The sequence below is a fragment of the Zingiber officinale genome, chromosome 9A (assembly GCF_018446385.1).
Source record: "Zingiber officinale cultivar Zhangliang chromosome 9A, Zo_v1.1, whole genome shotgun sequence".
Classification (NCBI taxonomy): domain Eukaryota; kingdom Viridiplantae; phylum Streptophyta; class Magnoliopsida; order Zingiberales; family Zingiberaceae; genus Zingiber; species Zingiber officinale.
Genome location: NC_056002.1, coordinates 31893561 through 31914676, shown reverse-complemented (window position 1 = coordinate 31914676; position 21116 = coordinate 31893561). Strand labels below are relative to the sequence as shown.

At 37.8% G+C, this 21116-nt stretch overlaps 1 protein-coding gene and 1 long non-coding RNA gene across 7 annotated transcripts; both read right to left on the bottom strand.

The window, feature by feature from the left end:
• Positions 1–1917: 1917 nt before the first annotated feature.
• Positions 1918–9908, bottom strand: LOC122018529 (protein transport protein Sec24-like At3g07100). Of its 5 annotated transcripts, none has more exons than XM_042575866.1 (14): positions 9774–9908; positions 9517–9678; positions 7555–8681; positions 7335–7473; positions 6426–6616; positions 6191–6298; positions 5834–6037; positions 5525–5756; positions 5294–5443; positions 5030–5186; positions 4271–4398; positions 3876–4198; positions 3432–3617; positions 1918–2454 (listed from the first exon to the last, which is right to left on the bottom strand). In XM_042575866.1, exons 3-14 carry the CDS (start codon positions 8629–8631, stop codon positions 2227–2229), a joined length of 3123 nt encoding a protein of 1040 aa, XP_042431800.1. In that variant the 5' UTR covers positions 8632–8681; positions 9517–9678; positions 9774–9908; the 3' UTR covers positions 1918–2226. The 5 variants fall into 5 exon arrangements, with proteins under 5 accessions (XP_042431800.1, XP_042431798.1, XP_042431799.1 ...); XM_042575864.1 differs by having other exon boundaries at positions 7555–8678; XM_042575865.1 differs by having other exon boundaries at positions 9517–9646; positions 9774–9898.
• An 8267-nt stretch (positions 9909–18175) lies between these two features.
• Positions 18176–20840, bottom strand: LOC122018532. 2 transcript variants are annotated; one of them, XR_006121809.1, is made up of 3 exons: positions 20083–20840; positions 19562–19620; positions 18176–18528 (listed from the first exon to the last, which is right to left on the bottom strand). It is a non-coding gene; the product is annotated as an uncharacterized LOC122018532 (long non-coding RNA). The 2 variants fall into 2 exon arrangements; XR_006121810.1 differs by having other exon boundaries at positions 18176–18512.
• Between the last annotated feature and the right edge of the window lie 276 nt (positions 20841–21116).

The window sequence follows — 21116 nt, the reverse complement described above, 5'->3', positions numbered from 1 at the left end:
AGAGATTAATTTTTAAAACTTTCCTTTATTGTCATGTACAATAGTAAATTTAAAAAGAGAGATTTTAATTGTTATTAAAATTTCCTCTTTAGAGGGAGACCACAAATAAGGAAGTTTTAATTATGTTTAAAATTTTCCCTTTTGTAAACATCATGGTTTAAAAGGAAACTTTAATTTTTTGTTGTAAAAATTTTCCTTTTTAGTATATCATGATGTGGTCGGCCATAAGAAGATTAAAATGAAGTTTTAATTAAACTTTCCTTTTTTACCAAGACTAAGGATTATAAAAGAGGGGGAGAGGGTGTCTCATGGCTAAGACAACATATTCTTATTCCCTCTCTATTTCCTTGATGGTCGGTCATGCTCCCTTCCTTTCTTCTTTCTTGTAGCCAGGGGCACCACCTTCATCTTGTCACCTTTTTTGTTTCCTTAGGGACGGCGGCATCGAGGGTTGCTATATCCTTGTGGCTGGTTGTTCGGAGAGGAATAAGAAGAAGATGAGAAGCACTTGGTGGTCGGTTGCTTGAAGGAGAAGGAGAAGAAGAAGAAGAAAATTTCCTATTTTGGCATCCCATGATGGCTCAAGAGTCTTGGAGAAGAAGTGATCCTGGTGGAATTCATCTTGGTAGATCGTCGCCCACACAACGTCCAAGAGGAGGTGAAGAATACAGAAGATCAAGAGGTCTTTAGGTACAAAGAAAAGTATAACTAGTTGTCTTATTCCGCATCATACTAGTTTTCTTTGTATGGATTTTGAAATACCAAATACAAGAGGCTATCGGTTTTAGGCAATCGATTTTATGTTTCGATTTTGTGTTTCTTTTGTTTTTCGATCATGTGATTCGATTGTTCTTAGTGGTTAAACCTAGGGTTATTATAAGGAGATTAAATATTGAATTTCGTTGAAAGATTTTGTCTAGGAAGTGGTGGATGATCCCATATCCAAAAAGGCCTAGTGTCTTGTCATGTTTAACCTGGAAGCCGATCTTTGAAATAAATATTTAATCAACTTTGTAACATGAGTGGATTTAGATTAATAATGTTAAGTATCGTTTGCGATCCAAGTCTAAACCTCTAAGAACTGATAAGTTGAACTTGAAATCAATAATGTTAAGTTTTGTTTGTGATTCTAAGTTTAATTTCTAAAAAATACAATAGGTTGTTAGGAAAGATTCGGAACTTATACAAAAATTTTATACAGGGGAACCAGTGCGATATTCCGAGTAGCAACCAACAATTTCATCTTCTTCTTCGTGCCTATGACCGATTTGAGCATCGGAGGGTCAACGTTGGGGACTCCTTTCCTGGCTCGGCACTGACGTTTCTTGTGCTTGCAGGCCGGAGCGTGGTCTACATCCAGTCAACGCAACAACCGCATCTCTAGCTTACCGTTTCCATGATTTTCGGACATGATCAGTAATTATCCTATTTATTCATTAAAATTTATATTTATAAATAATATTTCTCTAAATGTGAAGAATATATCCTATTTCTTTATATTCTATTTCTTAAATATTATAGAGGACAGATAATAAAAAATAAAAAAATTAATACAGGGTGAAGGGAAAAGTGAATATCTAAAGTAATTTTTTAATTCTAAATTATATATTTATATAAAACTTACATGGATATTCTAAGATTAAACTTAAAAAAACGTTTAAAAATAGTAAACAGAGAATTATTTTCATAACCAAACAAACTACATGGGCATATATTTTAAACAAAAAGTAAAAGCTAAAAAAAACATATAGAATTACTGATTGGTATTATTATTATTATTATTATTATTATTATTATTATTATTATTATTATTATTATTATTATTAATCGATAGTCATGATACTATAGAGAAAGGGAACAAACTAATCTGAATGGCCTTTATGCAAAATAATTTCCTATTAAGGCACACGATCCGAGTAGGGTATAATCTCGGGTGCAGCATGATTTAACATTTATAAGAAAATGTTTAATCTACAAAGGAATAAATAGAGGTTTAAGCACGCGGGTTGCGCAATATATATGAAACAAAATTATTCAAACAAGAAACAAGACGTAGAAAAGAAGACTCCAAGTTGTGACACGAGATAAGATCTATCATTGTCTCATTTCAAGTTCAAAGATGCCTTCGCTATCCCAAAAAGATTGACTTCGTCGAGCTAGATCGAGCACACACCGAGATCGACGCAGAAGGGAAGGGGAGAAATTGCTGACATTTTTTTTTGTTTATTAGCTCTGTGCTTGCCGGTGTAATTGAAGGATCCAGTCGACGTAGCTGCTGGACCCGGCAGTTGGGTCCTCAATGAGATTGGTGAGGAACAGGGAGAGCTCTCTTGGCTGCTCACCCTGTCGAACGAGGCGACAAGACGGGTAGGAGGAACGGTTCTTTTCTCTCAATTGGTTCAATATCCTCATCAGCTTCTTTGAGATGGGGTTTTCATGTTCAGAAACCACAACCTGCAAAACAAAATGACTCAGTCACACAAACGAAAAAAAAAAAAGAAGAAGAAAAGGATATGGTAATGAGTGTCTTATCCAGTGTATCATGTGAGCTTCTCGAGTAGCAGAGGTCATGGGTTACGACCAAATTGTGTCCCCAACTTGGTTGGAGCCGAACAATGTTGAGTTAAAACGAATTCCATCTATGGTATTCCTTAATCAACAGATGCTATTGATATGCCAGAGCAATTAAGTTGCATGGATGATAGCATAGAATAAAATAGATTAAGATTGTACAGCTAAATAGTTCCCATAATTTGAACAATTCAATCTATTAGAGTGGACTATAACGGATAGAAGAAACCAAAAAAACATTTAATTTAAATAATAGTTCATTGAAGTTGTCCACCGAATAAAATAGCCAGTTTAGTTAAGTAAGATCAAGTTCCAAGTTCAAAATTTAATCACAACAGTGAGGGAGATTCCTCTTCGACTATGTTATTTATGAATTAGTTTCGTAAGCTGGTAAGCTACATTACAAATCCACAACTCCTCTGAACATTTCATAAAGAGTGGGTGGTTGATTAGGGAGGAGCTTGTGCAATTTTGTGTTATACTTGCATGCCCCTTAAGCCCCTTAGGTTGCAAGAAAAATTTGGTAAGAAGAGTTTGACATAGTTTACGGATTGAAGTGTTAGACAATTAGAAAATAATACACAGAAAGTCAAAATAACACTGATGAGACAGTTAAGATCAGGTTAAGGTATAAATAAAATATATAAAAAAAAAACTATAATAGAAGAGTTGGGCGTAGCACTAGTAGATGATCGAATGAGAAAAACATGTAAACATAATATGAATGTCATTTGTAATATAGTATTGCATATAATTCTTTATGTAGCTGACTTCAAAAAGTAGGAATATAGCTTGAGGTGATGACCCCAAACACATATATGTTTAAGTTCAACAACACAAGCAAAGGTTAAATGGAGTACCTTGGATAGATCGGAGATGCTGGCAAAATCAACTCCAAGGATATTGTTCACTAAATCAGACTGGGGCATCCTGCCCAACCAAATGATAAAGTTGAACCCATCATCTAAAATGTAAATGCCTTTGGGATCCAAGTTTAGGGCAGTCAGTGGTAACTGTATCAATGATTCCTCAGATTCTTTTGAATCCTGCAAGTAGGTGAATTATACAAAGTTAAAAATATAGATGCTTGCCATAATATTCTGTACATAAAATCCTTGAAGAAACAAAGAAAATAAATAAATAAATTGAATGAAATGAGGAGAATTATTAAAAAATATGTCATTCAAATTTTTATTATTTATTTGGTAGATTAAACTTTAGGAGAACTTAAACAATTTTGTTTAAGATATAATAAAAGGTATGTACATAATAGCGAAAGAAAAAAACCAGTGATATAAAATTACCTTCAAAAGATTCTCATTGATCCTAAACAAGGAAGGGTAGAGAAGTTTCAGCATCCTGGCCACAGGCAGTATCATCATATTGTAACCAGCCGCACATCGATCATCCAGAGGAGCATCGGCATACCCTCCACGAAGAGCTACAGATTTACAAAGAGCCAATACATACAACGGCAACAATCTCAAAGATTCTGGATATATCAGTCTCCCACTCAGACGATGCTGAACAGCAAAGAGATTCCGATACTCTTTAAGGCTTTTCACGAGTTTCAAATGAATTGATTGTCTAGCATCCTCCAGCTTCTGTGATAGTGAGCTCTCAATCGCTGCAGGATTCTTGGCAATAAGAAACTAGACATCAAGTTTCCAAAACTACAGAGGTCAGTGTTTCTACTTACCAATCCTACCCAACAAAGCGACAATCGCTCCAGTGTCCGCTTGATTGTACATCTCATGAAGATCAGTCACTACTGGTGCAGCTGCTGTGTGAACTCTAATTCGTCTCTCACCTGATGAGGAAGTATACCTATGCCAGCTAAGGACTCACTTATCATTACCAGTGCACTATAGAATTCGTCATGGCTCTAGACGACAAGAAATTTCAATATTCGCAAAATTTTTCAAATAAGTAGTTTTTCAAGAAAAACAGATTCTTCTTATCCTGCTAAAATTTTGAATATGAGAATATTTTAACCATAAGAGTAAACGTGTAGAGTTCTTCCCCTACTATGTTTGAAACTGTGCCAGGGATCAGCCACTAGTTTATGGCGAAGGCAAACTTCCAGCAGAATTGCTTTTCTTAACATCCACAACTAGCATGAAGCAAGCATTTTAGTTATTATTTTAGCAAGTCAAATATAAAAGCATAGTCCAATAAGAGAGGGAAATGATAGTGCTACAATGGTTTCAGGCACAAAACTTTAGTGTAGCAGCATTGACACCTGAATAATTCAAATTGCAGCAACAATGCTTTCATCTAAAAACTTGTACAGGAGAAATGGTGTGAACTATCATCTAAAAACTTTCTTGCTAAGTTGTTCACTCAGAGAGACACCAAGTATTTTGACACTTTGTTTGAATATACCTGACTAGAATTTTCACCCAATTGGTCTCTTAAAAAGTAGTAAATAATGCATTTCATAATAGCAAAAGGATACAAAAGGGCAACTTGAAAGTATACAGTCTGAGTTGTCAGTAGGTTTTCTTCCAGAGCCAACTGCATTGCAAAGGCTTTGTCACAATCTACAGCTGGAAGGGCTAACAAATCAGCTGATCGTAACATAAAGTGTCCATGGTAACTTGTAAAGCGGACACCTAAAAAACAAGCACATACACAAAAAAAAAATGCTTAGAAAATCAAATGCTTGTTCACATTATCTTGAAAAAAGAAACTACAGAAGGAAAATAGTTTTATTAGTGACCTTTGCCACATCTTATACGCATCACAGATTCCCAGGCAGTCTCCCTTCTAAGATTCCTACCCAACTCATAGCTAAGTTTCTCACGGTGAAGAGCGACCTGAAATGATGGATAATGATATACCTGGCCACCAGTATACTTCGCCAGAGATCCTGCAAAAACAAGAAAAACACATAAAGACAAGTGGAATGGCATCTGCTTATACAGCGGCTGGAAGAGTTTTGGAATGTCACCTAAAGAAGCAATATCTGTGTACTTCTCACTGAAAGCATATATGTCCACAGCAATCTGGTTCTTTGTAAGCTCAGCAGCCATCTGCTTATAAAATGAATCTTCAGGTAGTCTTAAAGGATGTTCTTTGTCAGTCCCATAAACACGAAGATCATCTCCACGAAGTCTTAACCGGCCAACACCAAGAGATGGCAAAGTACTCTGAAATATGAGCAACTTCCCTCCAAGTTGACTCTATCAGAAAAGGGAAAAACATGTAAATGAACATTAAACTCAACAAACAGGAACCAATAAGATGAAAGACAATTTACCATAACCATCAATGATGCTTTAAGAGCAGGCCCAAGGGCTGATTCTACATTAGCAGAGCCCTGGAACATAACCGGCAGGCTATCAAGGAATGCTTCAACTACATGCCTAGATTCAGATAAGTTAACGAGAAGATCATCAGGCAATGGCAAAAATATATCATCCAGATCAGCTACCACCAACATTTGAGGCTGAGTTAAGGAAGACTGGGGAAAGAAAAGATTAATCAGTAATAATTTTGATAATTGTAAGCATTACTTTACCATGCAAGCAATGGTATCAGGAAAAAGATGAATAACAGGGGTATATATTACAAATATTTATTACACGACATAGCTTTTTAAATCAACACTACTTACCTTCAGATTGTGGAAATGCAATGTGCTGTCAAATGTTATAAAGCCAATTTGTGTCCTAGGAAATCCAGGTAAATCATCAAGGCAGGACTTGATGGTCTTTGCAACAATCTGTAAACCATTTAAAAAAAAAAAAACTGAATTCCATGGTCCATATCAAATATTAAGTAAAAAAACTGCTAACATATATGAACTTGAAATGAATTTTGGAAACTGAACTATCTTCCAAATAGATTACCTCGAGTAAACCAGAACGAACAGCAGATACTGACACATCAATGAGGAAAAAGTATAGAGGTGGCATGGGTGGTCGAACCATGTACTCTGTTGAAGCAACAAAGTCTACACTACCTTTGCATAGCTCTGGTCTTTGGTCAATATCACATCTTCTGCCATTGGCATCCAGGGCACAATAATATTCCATGGGCACTGATCAGAGAGATACTCATAATTAAGGGCTTATTCCAGCTTCAAAGACAAAAAGTAAAGAAAAGCTGCCATGTTGTCTTACACCATTCTAATAAAATTTCATGTAATAAAAATAGTGTCCATGCTAGTACGTTATATTTCAGTGTTATATAAGTCTGGCTACAGTCATTTTTATGTTCCAAGATAATGGCATGTCCATAATGGACATAGGAATTTGATCTCATCAAAATATACATATCACTGTACACAGGGTATCTATACCTTCGTAACTTCTTTCAGCTGAGTCATTTTAGGGTTAATGTGATTCCATATTTGTTGCAGCATAAACATCCCCTGGTTCTCAGGTAGATCAAGTAGTTAAGCTAGGTCATGTTCACTTAGAGAATAAATGTTAGAGCTGATAAGTAGACAATATAAGTTCAGCATTATTGTACTGTCCTACAGAAGGATTGAAACTAAACTCCATGACATTTGATAATCAGGCGATCCATGATATTTCAGGTTGTAGTATTGTTAGGCTAATGGATAACCTACATCACTTTTCAAGGAATGGTCATGTGAATGCGATTTAAGGCAATGGTTATCTCATAAGTGTCAGTCGTGCATGAAATATAAGTGTAGATTAGCAACACAGAATAAATATTATTTGGAAAAAAACATGTATAACAATGCCAGAGCGGACATAATGAGAATGTAAAAAATATTATGGTTTACATACCATCATTGAGCAAAGAACAGAGGTTGCACCTCCACTTCCTTCCAACATCTGTGAATGTTACATAGGGATTTACATATGTACGGCACCTTCGGCAGCGAATGATGCCCACTGGCCCAAAATTGATGACTGGTACTTCTTCCTGAATGAAAATAGTCGATATGATGCTTGCAAGGTATGAGAAGGCATCGACTTAAACAATAAGCACAAAATATAATTTTACCCCATCAGGAGTTTCAGCTAGTGGATGAACAACTGCTCCAAGAGGCAAATGCCACCTAGAAAACAATGACTGAGAATTTGGTAATGCATGAGTGGTCAGCCTGAAGAATCTCGGATGGCAATTCATAGGGTATATCTCAGGAATTTTAGTTGAAACTTCATCTCCACTTAGTGGCCTTGGAAGCAAGTTTGTATCAACTCCAGGATTGAGAGACCCAGGAACTGACCCAATAGATAATGACTGAAATTCTTCAACTAGACCTTGAACACCTCCAATAGGAGGTGCTGTCATAGGATGCTGCAGCTGATCCCTTGAACTATAACCCAATGAACCTCCAACAGGAGGTGGTGGAGGCACAATACTTTGGTGAGAATAATAAGATGGATGTGTGGCAGGAACATGGGCAGGCGGAACACCCTGCATTGGCGGTTGTGAAACTGGCCTAGAAGCATGAAACTGTGTATCTGGTTGAAATGAAGGCATGCTAGGTCTTGGAGGTACATTCGAATATGCATGCAAAGGTGGTTGAGATGGTATTTTAGTTGTAGTAAATGATGGCTCTGACAGTTGGGGCACATTACTTCTTGGTACCATTTGCGATGAACTTTGCATGGGGCCCATTGAAACTGCAGGAGTTTGAGATAGAGGCTGAAAAGATCCCGTAGGCGGTGGCCCACGTGGCTGATGGATAAAAGGTGAAGAACCCAAGGGAGCTGAAGGTTGAGCAACTGGATAATATCTCGGGGCTTGCATTTGCTGATAAGAACTGACATCCTGTGCTGGATAAGATGGAGGGCCAGAAGGGCCGTTTGACCTAATGGATGGTGGTGGCACTCTGAAGTGAGATGGTTGCATGCCAATAGGAGGACCAGAGGAGAAAAATGGTGATGTAGTTTGTGGAGTAACTGATGACCCAAAGTCAGCTACAGGGCCTGAAGAGGCAATAGGGGTAGGAGCTCGAGAAGGAACAGATCCATCCAAGCCAACAATAGGACCTGAGGATCTGAAAGGTGACGAAAATTGCGGAGCAGTCGGAAAGGATGAGGTGGGTCTTCCTGGAACAGTTGTTTGTTCCATCCCTAGTGGTTGTTAGATACTGCTTCCAGTTACTTGAGTGGCAATGCCTGCTGATTCATATTGCATTACACCAAATCTTATAATTGATAAATAGTCAAACAATTTTCTAAAAATGTCAATCTAAGCTTATGCTTATACATGATTCAGATAAAAATCGCCACTAACTTCTGGACAAATGTCAATAATCTTCCAAATTCCAAAGCATAACAGCAAGTTTAAAGATAATAAATAGGATCTAAATCTCCACTAAAATACTCCATAGCGGCAAATCCAAATGAGAAAAGAACTAATAAAGCCACAATTGAAGAGCAAGCCTGTAGTCAGCAAATGCACTCGGATACTGCATACGTAGTTATGCAATATGCAACAACTTGGCAGTCCAACTGCATCAGCAAACTCACTACAAGAAACAAAAGTAAGGATACTTAAACATGGAATCTGGAATAAAATTTCCAGAGAATAATACAGGCGAATTACCCATTGCTTCCTACTACTAAGGACCAAGAATGCCCAGCATGATGCAGCTATGTTGGCATTTCAGTCATAAATAAACCCCATGTGGCACACAAATCTCGAAAGGCTTGAGTAAACATTATCCCATGAAGACAATACTAGCTATCTGAAGCGAAGAAACATAGAACAGCACAGCATACAAGTGCATCGATCCCATTGACAATATCAAGCTACGCGGATCCATATCTTATTGACGATCACAAACCATACAGATGGTTGAAAACTACACAGATCTACAAAACACAATCCGCAGAAAAAATCATCCTGAAAGAACAGATTCGAGAAGCCGATCTGGCGAGGAAATACATCAATAGAAAACACATGAAGAAACCCTATCCGTCCAAGAGAAGCGCAGGAAGAAGGAACGAATACCTTCGAGCGTCGCCGTTCGCCAACGCCCCCAGCCGCAGGGGTCTCAAAAAATGGATCACGTCCCGCTCGCAGGGTGCCGGATTGGATCAACAAGTTCCGCCGTCTTGTGATCAACCCAACAAATTCATAGCTATAATTCAGGAAACGAAGCCAAACGCCTCCCTTATTACGGTGCCGACGGAATTAAATGACGGATTCACGGAGGAAGAAACTCGAATTGAAATTTTTTTTCGATGGAATCGTGTTCTAGAGTGTACCTTCTGGAACTTGGCGGAGCACGGCACAGGGGAGGAAGCGAGGCGGGGGGCGGAGACGAGACGAGACGAGGCGATGAGGAAGGGCGAGGGGGGAGATGTCAATGAGTCGAAGACACGACGAACGCATCGCGTCCCGATGAATACGACGACTTAAGACACGATGACACGCATGGCTTCGCCACTCACCCGTCGGCTGCGGCCAGGTCATCAGGAAAGGCAGTCGCGTACCAATTCGCGTCGTGAAACAGAGGCAGGACGGGGATGCGTTTGAATAGTTGGGCCGTAAATGGGCAATCCATTCAAATCGGTCCATATAATTCCGACATACGCTCAATCGGCTCAAAATCTAACCATCCAAAAATATTTTTTACATTAAGACTGAACTTTGACAAAAAAATTTAACAAATCAAATAAATATCAATTGAATAATTTGATATAAAATTGAATAATCATTGAATTAATCAGATTTTTATTATCATTTAACTGATTATATTATCAATCGATCTACCAAGATTGAAGGGTTAAATTAGACATATCTGTTTCAATTGACTAATTATATAATATACCAGTCAACTAATATTTCAATTTAATCAATTTCTGGAATTTAAAAATGAAATCGTACTTTAAAAAATTGAATTAATCCAGTAGAACTTTCAAATTTAATTTATCATGATCTAACTGAAGCTTTTAAGAGATTAAATCTCTTACCTTCAAAATATTCTTATTTGGATAGGAAAAATTTTGTTATAATAAAAAATAATTATGTTTATTTTGCAAAAATGAGCTTATGTTGCACAATTTGCACTTGTGTTCGTAGCCCATTGTCATCTCTGGTCGTCGTTAGTATTTTTCCTTTACCGCCAACAAGTTAGAAGGAGAGGGGCAAAAGGAAGACAAGGGGAAACGTATGGGAAAAAGGTTATGAAACTCGTTTCTCGACACACTCATAAATTTGTTTAGTTCCGTGTGCTTAGTTTTCGGTAGATCCGTGCAAATTTACCTATTTTATAAATAGTAAAAAAGTAATTAATATTTGCAAAGTACAAATTTAAATAATAAATTAGATTCTATAAAAAAAAAAATTATCAATCATCAAAATAAATTAAAAGATAATTGAAACACTATGAGTGCCCAAGAGTATCCAAAAGGAGGAAAATAAGTCTGCTTTTGAATTTTACTTTATCTATGAATCACAATTTAAATCGAGCATTTGATTAAAATTAAATTGACCCAACTAGTTTAACTGTTTTTTTTTTCATAAATGAAAACAACCAAAATTAATCAATCAATTTTTTTAAAAAAAAATTAATGATAATTTACCCAACACTTTCGTTATAATCTACTATCAAATCGATTCATGCTCAATTTATAAACTCACTACTCAACTACATGTCTTTTGAATTGTCATAGACTTGGGCCATCAATTGATATATCATGGTGGTAAAAAAACGATTTATTCGCCCCAGCGCTCTCGCTAACAATTGATATATCATAACCATTAGTCGATTGCCAATTATTCATTTTTTTAAAAAAAAATAAATCCAGTTAAATTTAATATATTCAATTGAATTTTGAATTTCATAATCCATACCAAATCGACTAAACCAAAATAATTTTTATTAAGAAAAAACATTGAATTGGATAACAATTATTGATCAATCAACAATTATCTTTAAGGTGCGTGTTTAAAGACAACAACAAATAAGTTAAAGCGTTTGGACTTTACTTTATCGATCAATCACAATAAAAGGTTTAAGGAGCACAATTGGATAGCATCATCTCCTTCAAAATGTTTATTTGAAACCTAAGAATCTCACTCCAAAAATTTGGTACAAATATATAGATACCAATGTTTAACCTTCTACTGAGCACCATGTGACACTAATGCAAAGTTTAACTACTTTGTAAAAAAGATTAATGAAAAAATGACGGCATCCCAAGTGTGTTTTTGACAACAGTATGTTGAAGGAGTTACCTGATGTCTTGGACTAGTTACATGATTTACAGGTCTCTTTGCCAATCTCATAGAAGATCGGCATTTCACACACGAGATTTCAGAGTTGGAATCATCAACCAAATTTTTTTTTATTGACCCAACCAATTTAATTACTTTGCGAATCTCAGAAGATCGGCGCCTCCTCTTGCTTTCCTTGGTGGCCGGCGGCTTGAAGAAGAGGAAGAAGAGGAGAAGGCGCCCCATCCTAGAGCTCACTTGGTGGTCGGCGGTTTTGGATCCAAAGAGGGAAGGATGTTTGTTGTCTTGGTAGATTGTCGCCCACATGATGTCCAGGAAAAGGAGAGGAAAACAGCAGAAGATCAAGAGGTTTTTGTCTACAAAGGAAAGGTACAACTAGTTCTTTGATTCCGCTGCATAATTAGTTTAGTTTTCTTTGTATCGATTCTGAATACCAACACAAGAAGCCAGCGATCTTATATTTCGATCAAGGTGTGCTTTGATCCGTCAAGAACTTGCTTGATTGATCAAACACATGTCTGATCGAACATGCGGGTTGTTAGGAAAAGTTCTGTACTTGTACAATTTTTGTACAAGGAAACTGAAACATAACGGAATTTCAACGCCTTCAGGGGTGGCAACTAAGACCGGAGAGTCTTTCAAGGGCCGCATCAACGAGCCACATAAGAGGTCTCAAGGCCCACCCCCGACCGGCTTCTCAGCGGGTCGGACCAGGGCTCAATCCCCTCATCCATTCCTAGGCACTGTCTCAGTCAAAACTTATGGCTGGCTTCTCATCAGGCCAGACCTTCAGGGCTTAATCCCCTCATCCATTCTTGGGCATCGTTCCAGTCAAAACTCCCGGTCGGCTTCTCATCAAGTTAGACCTTCAGTGCTCAAGCCTCTTATCTACTCCCGGGCATCATCCCAGTCAAAAGTCCTAGTCGACTTTTTAGCCGGTCGAGCCTTTAGAGCTTAGCCCCCTTATCCATTCCTGGGCACCGTCATAGTCAAAACTCCCAGCCGGCTCTCATCAAGATGGACCTTCAGGGCTCAAGCTCCTTATCTACTCCTGGGCACTGTCCCAGTTAAAAGTCTCAACCGTCTTCTCAACCGATTGAGCATTTAGAGCTTAGTCCCCTTATCCACTCCCGGGCACCGCCCTAGCAAAAATACTCGGTCGACTTCTTAGCCGATCGATCTTTAGGGTGCAGTCCCCTCCCCTTGCTCATGGATATGGCCCTAACTAACGTCCGGCTAGTTACTCAGCCAGAGGTTCTCAAAGTTGTCCTTTGTTCCTAGATGAAGCTTCCTAAACTCCCGGGCGGCCCTAACACTGTTCTGACCATAGGTCGGTGACAATGTTGTCAAAGAATCGTAACCACTCGCTAGAGAATAACGGTTATGCGTCAGGGAATATTCTGATACCATGCCACCTGCACCACACGAAACCTTCCTCTACCCAATGAGAGTTTATCGTACTTCATCCACCACCCAGTATACTCTAACATCCAATATTCTCTAATCCCTCATCATTACGGAGGTTAGAAAATGTAGTATAAAAAGAGAGGTCCTTCCCTTTGGCCAGGTACACACACATACGTATCTACTTCATTCTTACAATTCATGAGGCTCTCAATCTGACTTGAGCATCAGAGAGCCTTCGCCAATGAGCTCTTCCCTGATTTTGGGTGCTAACACTCCTGTGTGATTGGTCTGTGGTGTGCATAGGTCCTCCTTTTGTCAACGCTATCGCCTCGTCATCGATACCCCCATCTGACTCAACTTCTGGACGGAATCAAATTTGACAACATCTATGGGAAGCTCTTCTCAGCATGTTCCGGGACGTGAAGATGGAGAATACTGATAAAATTAACATCGCCATGACACCGGAGGAGTATGCGCTTTTTAAGGCTACTAAAGTATGAGCTGCATCGAAAAGAAGAACAGGGGATTCTCACCCCCGCCGAGCTCCCGCGGCCTCAGGAAGGGCCCCCTACCTCGGAGAGAGGGTCTAAGAGGAAGAAACCATACGATTTTTCTCGGACACTTTATCGAACGCTGAGGGAAGATTGCACCAAGATCACGCAATCATAGTATTCCTCAGCCGACAACACACTTTCAAGAGACCCCAGGAAAGGGAAAGCCCTAATCTTTTGTGCAATGCATGAACAACTCAGCATGTCTTTCTCTCAAAAGGTACTAGATGAAAAACTATCCAAAGGCTGTAAGCCACTATTAGGAAATAATTATTATTAGTAAATGCTTATTTATTTCCTAGTTATTAGGAAATAATTATTATTAGGAAATATTTATTTGTTTCCTAATTATTAGAGAATAATTATTTTTAGGAAATATTTATTTATTTTCTAGTATTTTATATGTTTTCCTATTTTTCACTTGTAATAGTATTTATATACCACATATTTTCATTAATAAAGTGTATAAATTCTATCGTCAACATGGTATCAGAGCACTAAGCTTAACAACAATCTTTTTTTTTTCTTTTCTCCACAATACCCACCGGCCACCTTCTAGAATGGTTGTTGTCGACAACATCACTCGCCGGCTACGCTATAACAAAAATGGTTTTTCGCAACATGTTATTAATAGCGCACATTGAAAGCACGTCATTAATAATATTAATAACGACATGCATGTTGACGTACACTGTTAATAGTATAAATTTGGAGAAAAAAAAGAGAGACATTAACAACGCATATTAAAAGCATGTCGTTAATATTATTATTAAAGACATGTATATTAATGCTCGCTATAAATAATTAATAATAATGATTATTATCAACAACGCACACGGTACGCTACAAATGGATTTACAAGAGACGTTTGATTTTTTTCTACTTTTTTTTCCCGCCTGTTTTTTCCGCCTTAGTTTTTTTTTACCTCTTTATGTTTTTTCTACCTTATTTTTTTCTGCGAACCCTCGTGCACGCCTCGACTCGCCGCCCTCTTCGTCATCTCCCTCATCGCCGTCTCTAATTTTGGCCTCAACTTTCGATCATCTTCACCGCCTCCTCCTCGCCGCCTTGACTTTCAGCCATCTTCCTTGCCTCATCCTCACTGGGGCCGCCTCTCTGTTAGTATTTCTTCATTGCCTCCTCCTCACCCGCTATGTGCCTTCATTAATGGTATTAGTCTATGGTTTTGTGTTCGATGCAATTATTCTTGCATTAGTCTCCTTCTCTTTGATTCCCTCTTAATTTCTTTTTTTTTATTCTTCTTTATTGGTCGAGCCTAAATTGTGATAACGATGGGGAATAGGTTTAAGCATTTATCCTCTTTTAGGACTTAATATTATCTGTAGAGAACATTATCTGCTTGTAAAGAAATTTGAGAGATCATAGATAGAAATTGTATCTTGCATATGGCTTTTTCATGTGGCAAAAGGCGATATCACTCACCCCCATCGCACCAGACCCCAGGCCATCACGAGGGAGGTAAATCACGACGGCTAAGAGGGCAAGTGGTGATGGGGTGAGTTGCACAGGGTCCGGAGATTGCAAATAGCTTTTTCATGGTTATGCACAATGTTGTTATAGAAATCATTCTTAGTGGTTTCAAATTTAGGCTATTTTGAAATAATTTTGGTATTTTGAAATAGTGTTTTTTGTAGTATTTTTGCTAGATTTTCATTAACATTCATCGGTCCCTACTGAGGATACAGAGTTGTTTTCATGCATCTTGATTCTTACTTCCTATGATGGTTTTGTTCCTAATATCAATACTTGCAAAATTTTAAGTTATATGACAGCATGTGGATCTCATGGTGCATTCAAAATGATCTAGAGCTTGTCCAAGTAGACTCTTCTCTATAACTAATTGCTTGGTGATATATTACTAGCCAATAGTCTTCTACAGTTGAACTCAATGAAGCATCACTTGAAAGACTAATATGAATTGGTATTACAATTGACATTGGTTAAGCATAAGGAATTCATGAACTCTGGTTTTCATGTACATAATGTAATTTCCCATTTAAAGGTAATTATCATATATGAGAGTTTGAAATAGGGCTCTGACATCTTTATGTTTTCTAAACTAAAAAAAAAAGTTTTGTTTTATCTTTTGATGTCATTTCTTCTACACAACTATGAAGAATTGTATATGTGCATCACCCTGTGTAAACTTCAGCTATTTTCCATGTTTCTTGGTTCTTCATAATTTCTTGATCCTGTGCATTTTTAGGAAGAGGAAAGGTGTGTTTTTTTTGTTTTGATATTATAATTATAAAGATAGTGTGATTCATTATGCTTATGTATTTTCTATATTTTTGGCTCAAAATCCTTTTTGTTGACCATAAATTAATAATAGTTGTGATTATGAGAAAGGTGCAAGGAGAAAAACTTGTGTTTCTGGCCTCTTATGCATCTAACCCAGTGGGTCACCATTCTTATAATCGTCATACTTAGTTTCTCTTGCAAATTATATTTTTACCTGATTGAAGGGTCCAAGTATAAGAAGAATCCACTGAGTGTCTAAGATATACATAAGAATGGTTTGAGTAATTTGAAAAAGGAACAAATGTGTATTTATGCTTTGCTGCTGGTTCATTCCAGCCACATATGAACCATAATAATTAACTATAAAGTAACCTATTTGGAAGAAAGAGTTACCTGCTGATTTTTTATGGTTTGGTTCTCACAACTAATTGATGATTAACATTGCTAGACTGTTGCTATATGTGCTAATCCTCAACAAATAAAATTTTTATGTTGGATTATTGTTTGCTTTAGTTATGATAATTGTGTGTGTTTTTTGTTCGATTACCTTTGCCTTCACAAATTGGTAGACTAGAATACTTCTTTGGTGTCATAGCAAGTGGTTGATCACATGAGCTAGGCCGAGGAGCTTTTATTCAAAAGGACATTTGATGGACTGACAAAAACCTTACAACTGATGTCTGAGTCCTTAATAACAAGTGCACATTCAAAAAAATTGATGGAAATGAAAGTTGAGGCTCTTCTCATGGTTTGTAATTTTAAATTTAATTGTCTATGGTTTGAATAGCATCCTTAGTACCATAATCACCATTCTTCTCTTCTGTTCGAATATATATTGGAAAGTAGCAAAAGGATTCATATTATCTTAGATACATGATTTGAAGATCAATTTTAGTATCCTGAATGTTGTTCTTCAATTTTACATTTTCAAATGTATGAAGAAGTAATCAAATTCTGTGAGTAGACTATAGGGCATGTTGAAGTTAACACTTTATCTTATGGAGCCAATGTACAGTCAAACAAAGAAGATAACTCTGAAAATCTTTAATTTTTTCCTCTATATCGCTGGCATTAGCTCCTGAAGGCAAAGGCTAACTTCTATTTAGGAAGACTAGATCAAGCATTTGAATTGTTGAAGAAGTTTGAACAAGGGAAAACTATAGTGGACAAGTACAATTAAATTTCACTATATTTTCTCATAATTTAACAAGATAATGTTTTTCTCTTCAAATATGTTCTTACAAATTATAGCTTTTATTAATAGCTAGTTTGTAATAGCAGAATTTAATGAAAAACTCATAATTTAACATGATTATGTAATAGCTAGTTTGTTTGAGATTTTGTATCTTGTTTTGGATTCTCAAACCTTATTTTGGTATAATGAAAAACTATGACTTTTATTAATTATGTGTGGATTTGATTTGCACTGAATTTGTTGTAAAATTGTGGCTTATTGTTTTCTTCAATGAATTTTTTTTTAATATAAATAAGATCATCAACAAAGTACGTTTGCATGCTGCGGATTATTATCCATAGTATATTTTTTGTAGCGCACAATGTACGCCGTGGAAAATATTATTCACAGCGTGCAACACACGCTACGAATATTATTTTTCGCGGCATGCATTGCGCGCTACAGATAATATTTTTTGTGGCATACAAAGCACGCTGCCAATAATTTAGGACTTTCTATAGATTTTAATTGTGTAGCGCGCAATGCGCGCTGCGGAAAGTGAATTTGCACACTGCGAAAAGTCATTTTTTTGTAGTGCTATCTCTCACAAATACTCCTGATTCACATTCTACCCTTGTGGTTCTCAACGTGAATGCTCAAACACCATTGAAACTTACCACCTCCAATTACTCTGCCTAACGCTCGCAATTTACATCTCTTCTATTCCACTCACTTTCTGGCCTTATGTCTTTGCTGCAGTAGTCTATTTGATTAATTACATACCTAAGGTCAATCTTTCCCACATGCCCATAAGCTTGAGGAGACTGTCGGAATGTTCATCTCTACCTGATTGAAACGTTGGATATAGACCCTCAGGGCCTCTCGGGTCCCTTTGTCACGCCCCCAGAGGAGTCCCTGCCAGACAAAAATCCGGTAACATCTCCCCTGTACCGGTGACAATATGAAACATATATGCATATACGCACAACATATAGTATATTCATCAGCCCACACAACTGGAACATAAACAAAATAGAAACAACATAACACGTAGTTTATATCATCCGTCCACTCGGCTGGAACAAAATAAACACACAACCACGCGGTATAATAACATCCCACATGGTTGTAAGTAAACGCAGCGGAAAACACAAAATAATACGAACGTAAGACCAACAAAGTCACTAACCAAAAATGCTTGCGACCACCACACTAGACTCCAAAATCCACATCGACTTATTGAAAAAACAAGATGTGCAAAATCACTATACTATCAAATAGAAATAAAATCGAAAAGTAACTGTCCTCGAGTGTGACGTGGGACTGGCAGCCGGGACTCTCCAAGCATCCATAATTCATTTACTTGCTACCTGGCGAAAGAAAAAACTAATTTACGAGGTGGTGAGTATTGGAACTCAGCGGGTAAAGAAAAGATAGTGCATGAACATAATATATAAATAGAAAGTGAGCCAAGAGTATACAGTCTCATAAAAGAAATAACAGATACTAAAATAGAACCATAATAAATGCTCATACCTGAAATCATATCCTAGGCTAGGTATAGAAGGTTAGAAATGGTACTAATCTGCTACAGTACTGCTCATAACTACAGAGGTAATAAGCAATGTATATACAAATTTCCAATCACTAAACATCTACAATGAGAATATATCTCAACATAAGTAAGCATATCAGCATATGTGGACAACAGCAGTAAGTAAGCAATAACAACATATATAAACAGCAGCAGCCAAAGCAAATATAATAACAGTGTATGCACGGATGGTCACTCCCGCCCACCCCTCTGCACTATGACCCCTGTATAGTCGAGAGGTCGGATCAGTGACAGACTGTACACCACTTCAGCTACCACTCTCACGAGTGGCCGAGGGGACAGTTGCATAGTAGCTAACTAGTTAAATCTGCCACGGGGGTCCCCGCTGCTCGTAACTCCAGCTACCACTACCCATGAGTGGCCGAGTGCGGCACGACAATACAAGCGGCATCAACTCCAGCTACCACCCTCTCGAGTGGCCGAGGATGCGGCCCTGGTCAACGACTCTCTCGACCGCAAGGGAGAATTGGTCATTGACATACATGCCATGACATGATGCGCCAAATGCAATAATCATCATACAAATATAAATAAAAATTAGGTATGCTACATGAAGCCAGCATGCTCAATATAGTACATAATAAACAATAGTCAAAGCATACAAACATGGTATCTAGTATCTGCTACCGATCATGGACAATAACAAGAGACTATATAGATATGAAAACGAATTTCTCAAAGATCGCGTGGAAGTATCAAGCGTAGGAAAATAAGAGTGGAGTCAAGGTAAAAATAATTTCTTATCCAAAATAGTTCATGCACCAAGGTCAAAGTACTAAAAGAAACAAAACAAGAAGTACCCACCTTAGCAAGAAGATCGAATCAAAAGCCCTGCATCAATATGCTCATCTCGAATCAGCGTCCTGCATAAATCAATAATATATACATATTTTATTTAGCTAAATTCATATGAATTAAATAGCTAAATAAAATTCCCAAACTAATTAGGGAAAACCCTACTCAATATGATCATTAACCCTAACTACATATAACTTAAGTCAATTAGGTTAGTTTCCTTAACCATAGACAATCCACTAAGATCAATACATACTTAATTCATCCACAACAAATCAATGATCCTAACATCAACATGCATCCAACAAAATCTGACAAAAGAAAAATCCATATCCACCAACCCATCTTAATTTGATGATCCTAATAATGACCATGAAATCATCTAAATCATCTAATCAGCCTAAATGCCACAGGAAACTAAAATCAAATCTCCATCTCCCTAACAAATTTAACCTCTTCCATCACTAGATTAAATCCAACAACATTAAGCATTCCACAACTAAGTCAAAGTTAGTTTGTACAGAAAATACCTCCAAAACTTATCCAAGTCTAAGGTGATCATCAGTAGATCATAGCCGGAAAAGTTTCACTAATAGAAGAGTGTGATCGGAGCTGTGGGTCTTCTGCTAACAATACTTGAATGCTACCATAACTAGCAATCATCACATCTCCATGATTGCCTGTGGGAAAGATGGATTGGATTCAATATCCCTCAAAGCTTTGTCAAGTTTGTTTAGCGATTCTTCATAATGACTGGAGCCACTTATCCTCTTAAACACATCTTGGAAGAAGCGACCCCAATGGGCAGCGTTCTTGTTAGTGCCAACGTCCCAAACGGCAGGGAGACCCAAGAACTAGTAGCTATTGGTGAGAATTGGGATGTCAACGAAGCCATTGACAAAGAGCAAGAGATCGTCGAGAGACATCGGGAAGAGACCAACCCATTGCACCATCCAACCTCGGCTCAGTGAGGAAGAAAACTCGCGAGAGGGAGAGGGTGGTCGTCGGCATCTAGCAACGGCGACTGGTTGTGGGGCGGTGGTGGTCAACAGCGGTGCAAAGAGGAGAGGGTAGCGCCAATGGTCAGCCAGCGGCAGTGGATCAGGTGGAGAACTCAGCGTCGCGAAGATCAGGAAGGGGCGGCATCTTGGTGCTTGCGCGTGAGGAGGAGAGCCGGCGATGGAGGCGGGGCGGCGTCGAGATGTGAGGGATCGGGAGGAAGAGGAGAGGTTCGGCGGTGTCGCAAGGATGAGGGCTCGGGAAGGGGAGATCGGCGAGGGAAAGCTAGGGCACGGGTTATTCCCTTTTATAACTTAGGGGGTTGTAAATTAAACCCTAGATCAATTCCTCAATCAACTCCCACATTCGGGTATGTTAAACAGGCTTTTTCTCAAGCCCGTAAATGTATCCCCTTTAAATACGTCATATGAGCTCCGATTAAATCCCAAAAAATTTCTAAAAATTCCTATAAATTCTATTAAGTTTTTCGTCTATTAAACCTTATTATTTAATTATTATTTGTTGTCGTATTTTACACCCTTGCTTCAACGAGAATATATTCATG

Coding starts and splice junctions, on each gene's coding strand:
- LOC122018529 (XM_042575866.1), bottom strand. CDS start 8,631: ATGGAACAAACAACTGTTCCAGGAAGACCCACCTCATCCTTTCCGACT. Junction 5,187..5,293: donor GCGTATAAGATGTGGCAAAG/GTCACTAATAAA, acceptor CTTGTTTTTTAG/GTGTCCGCTTTACAAGTTAC. Junction 2,455..3,431: donor GCATCTCCGATCTATCCAAG/GTACTCCATTTA, acceptor TTTGTTTTGCAG/GTTGTGGTTTCTGAACATGA.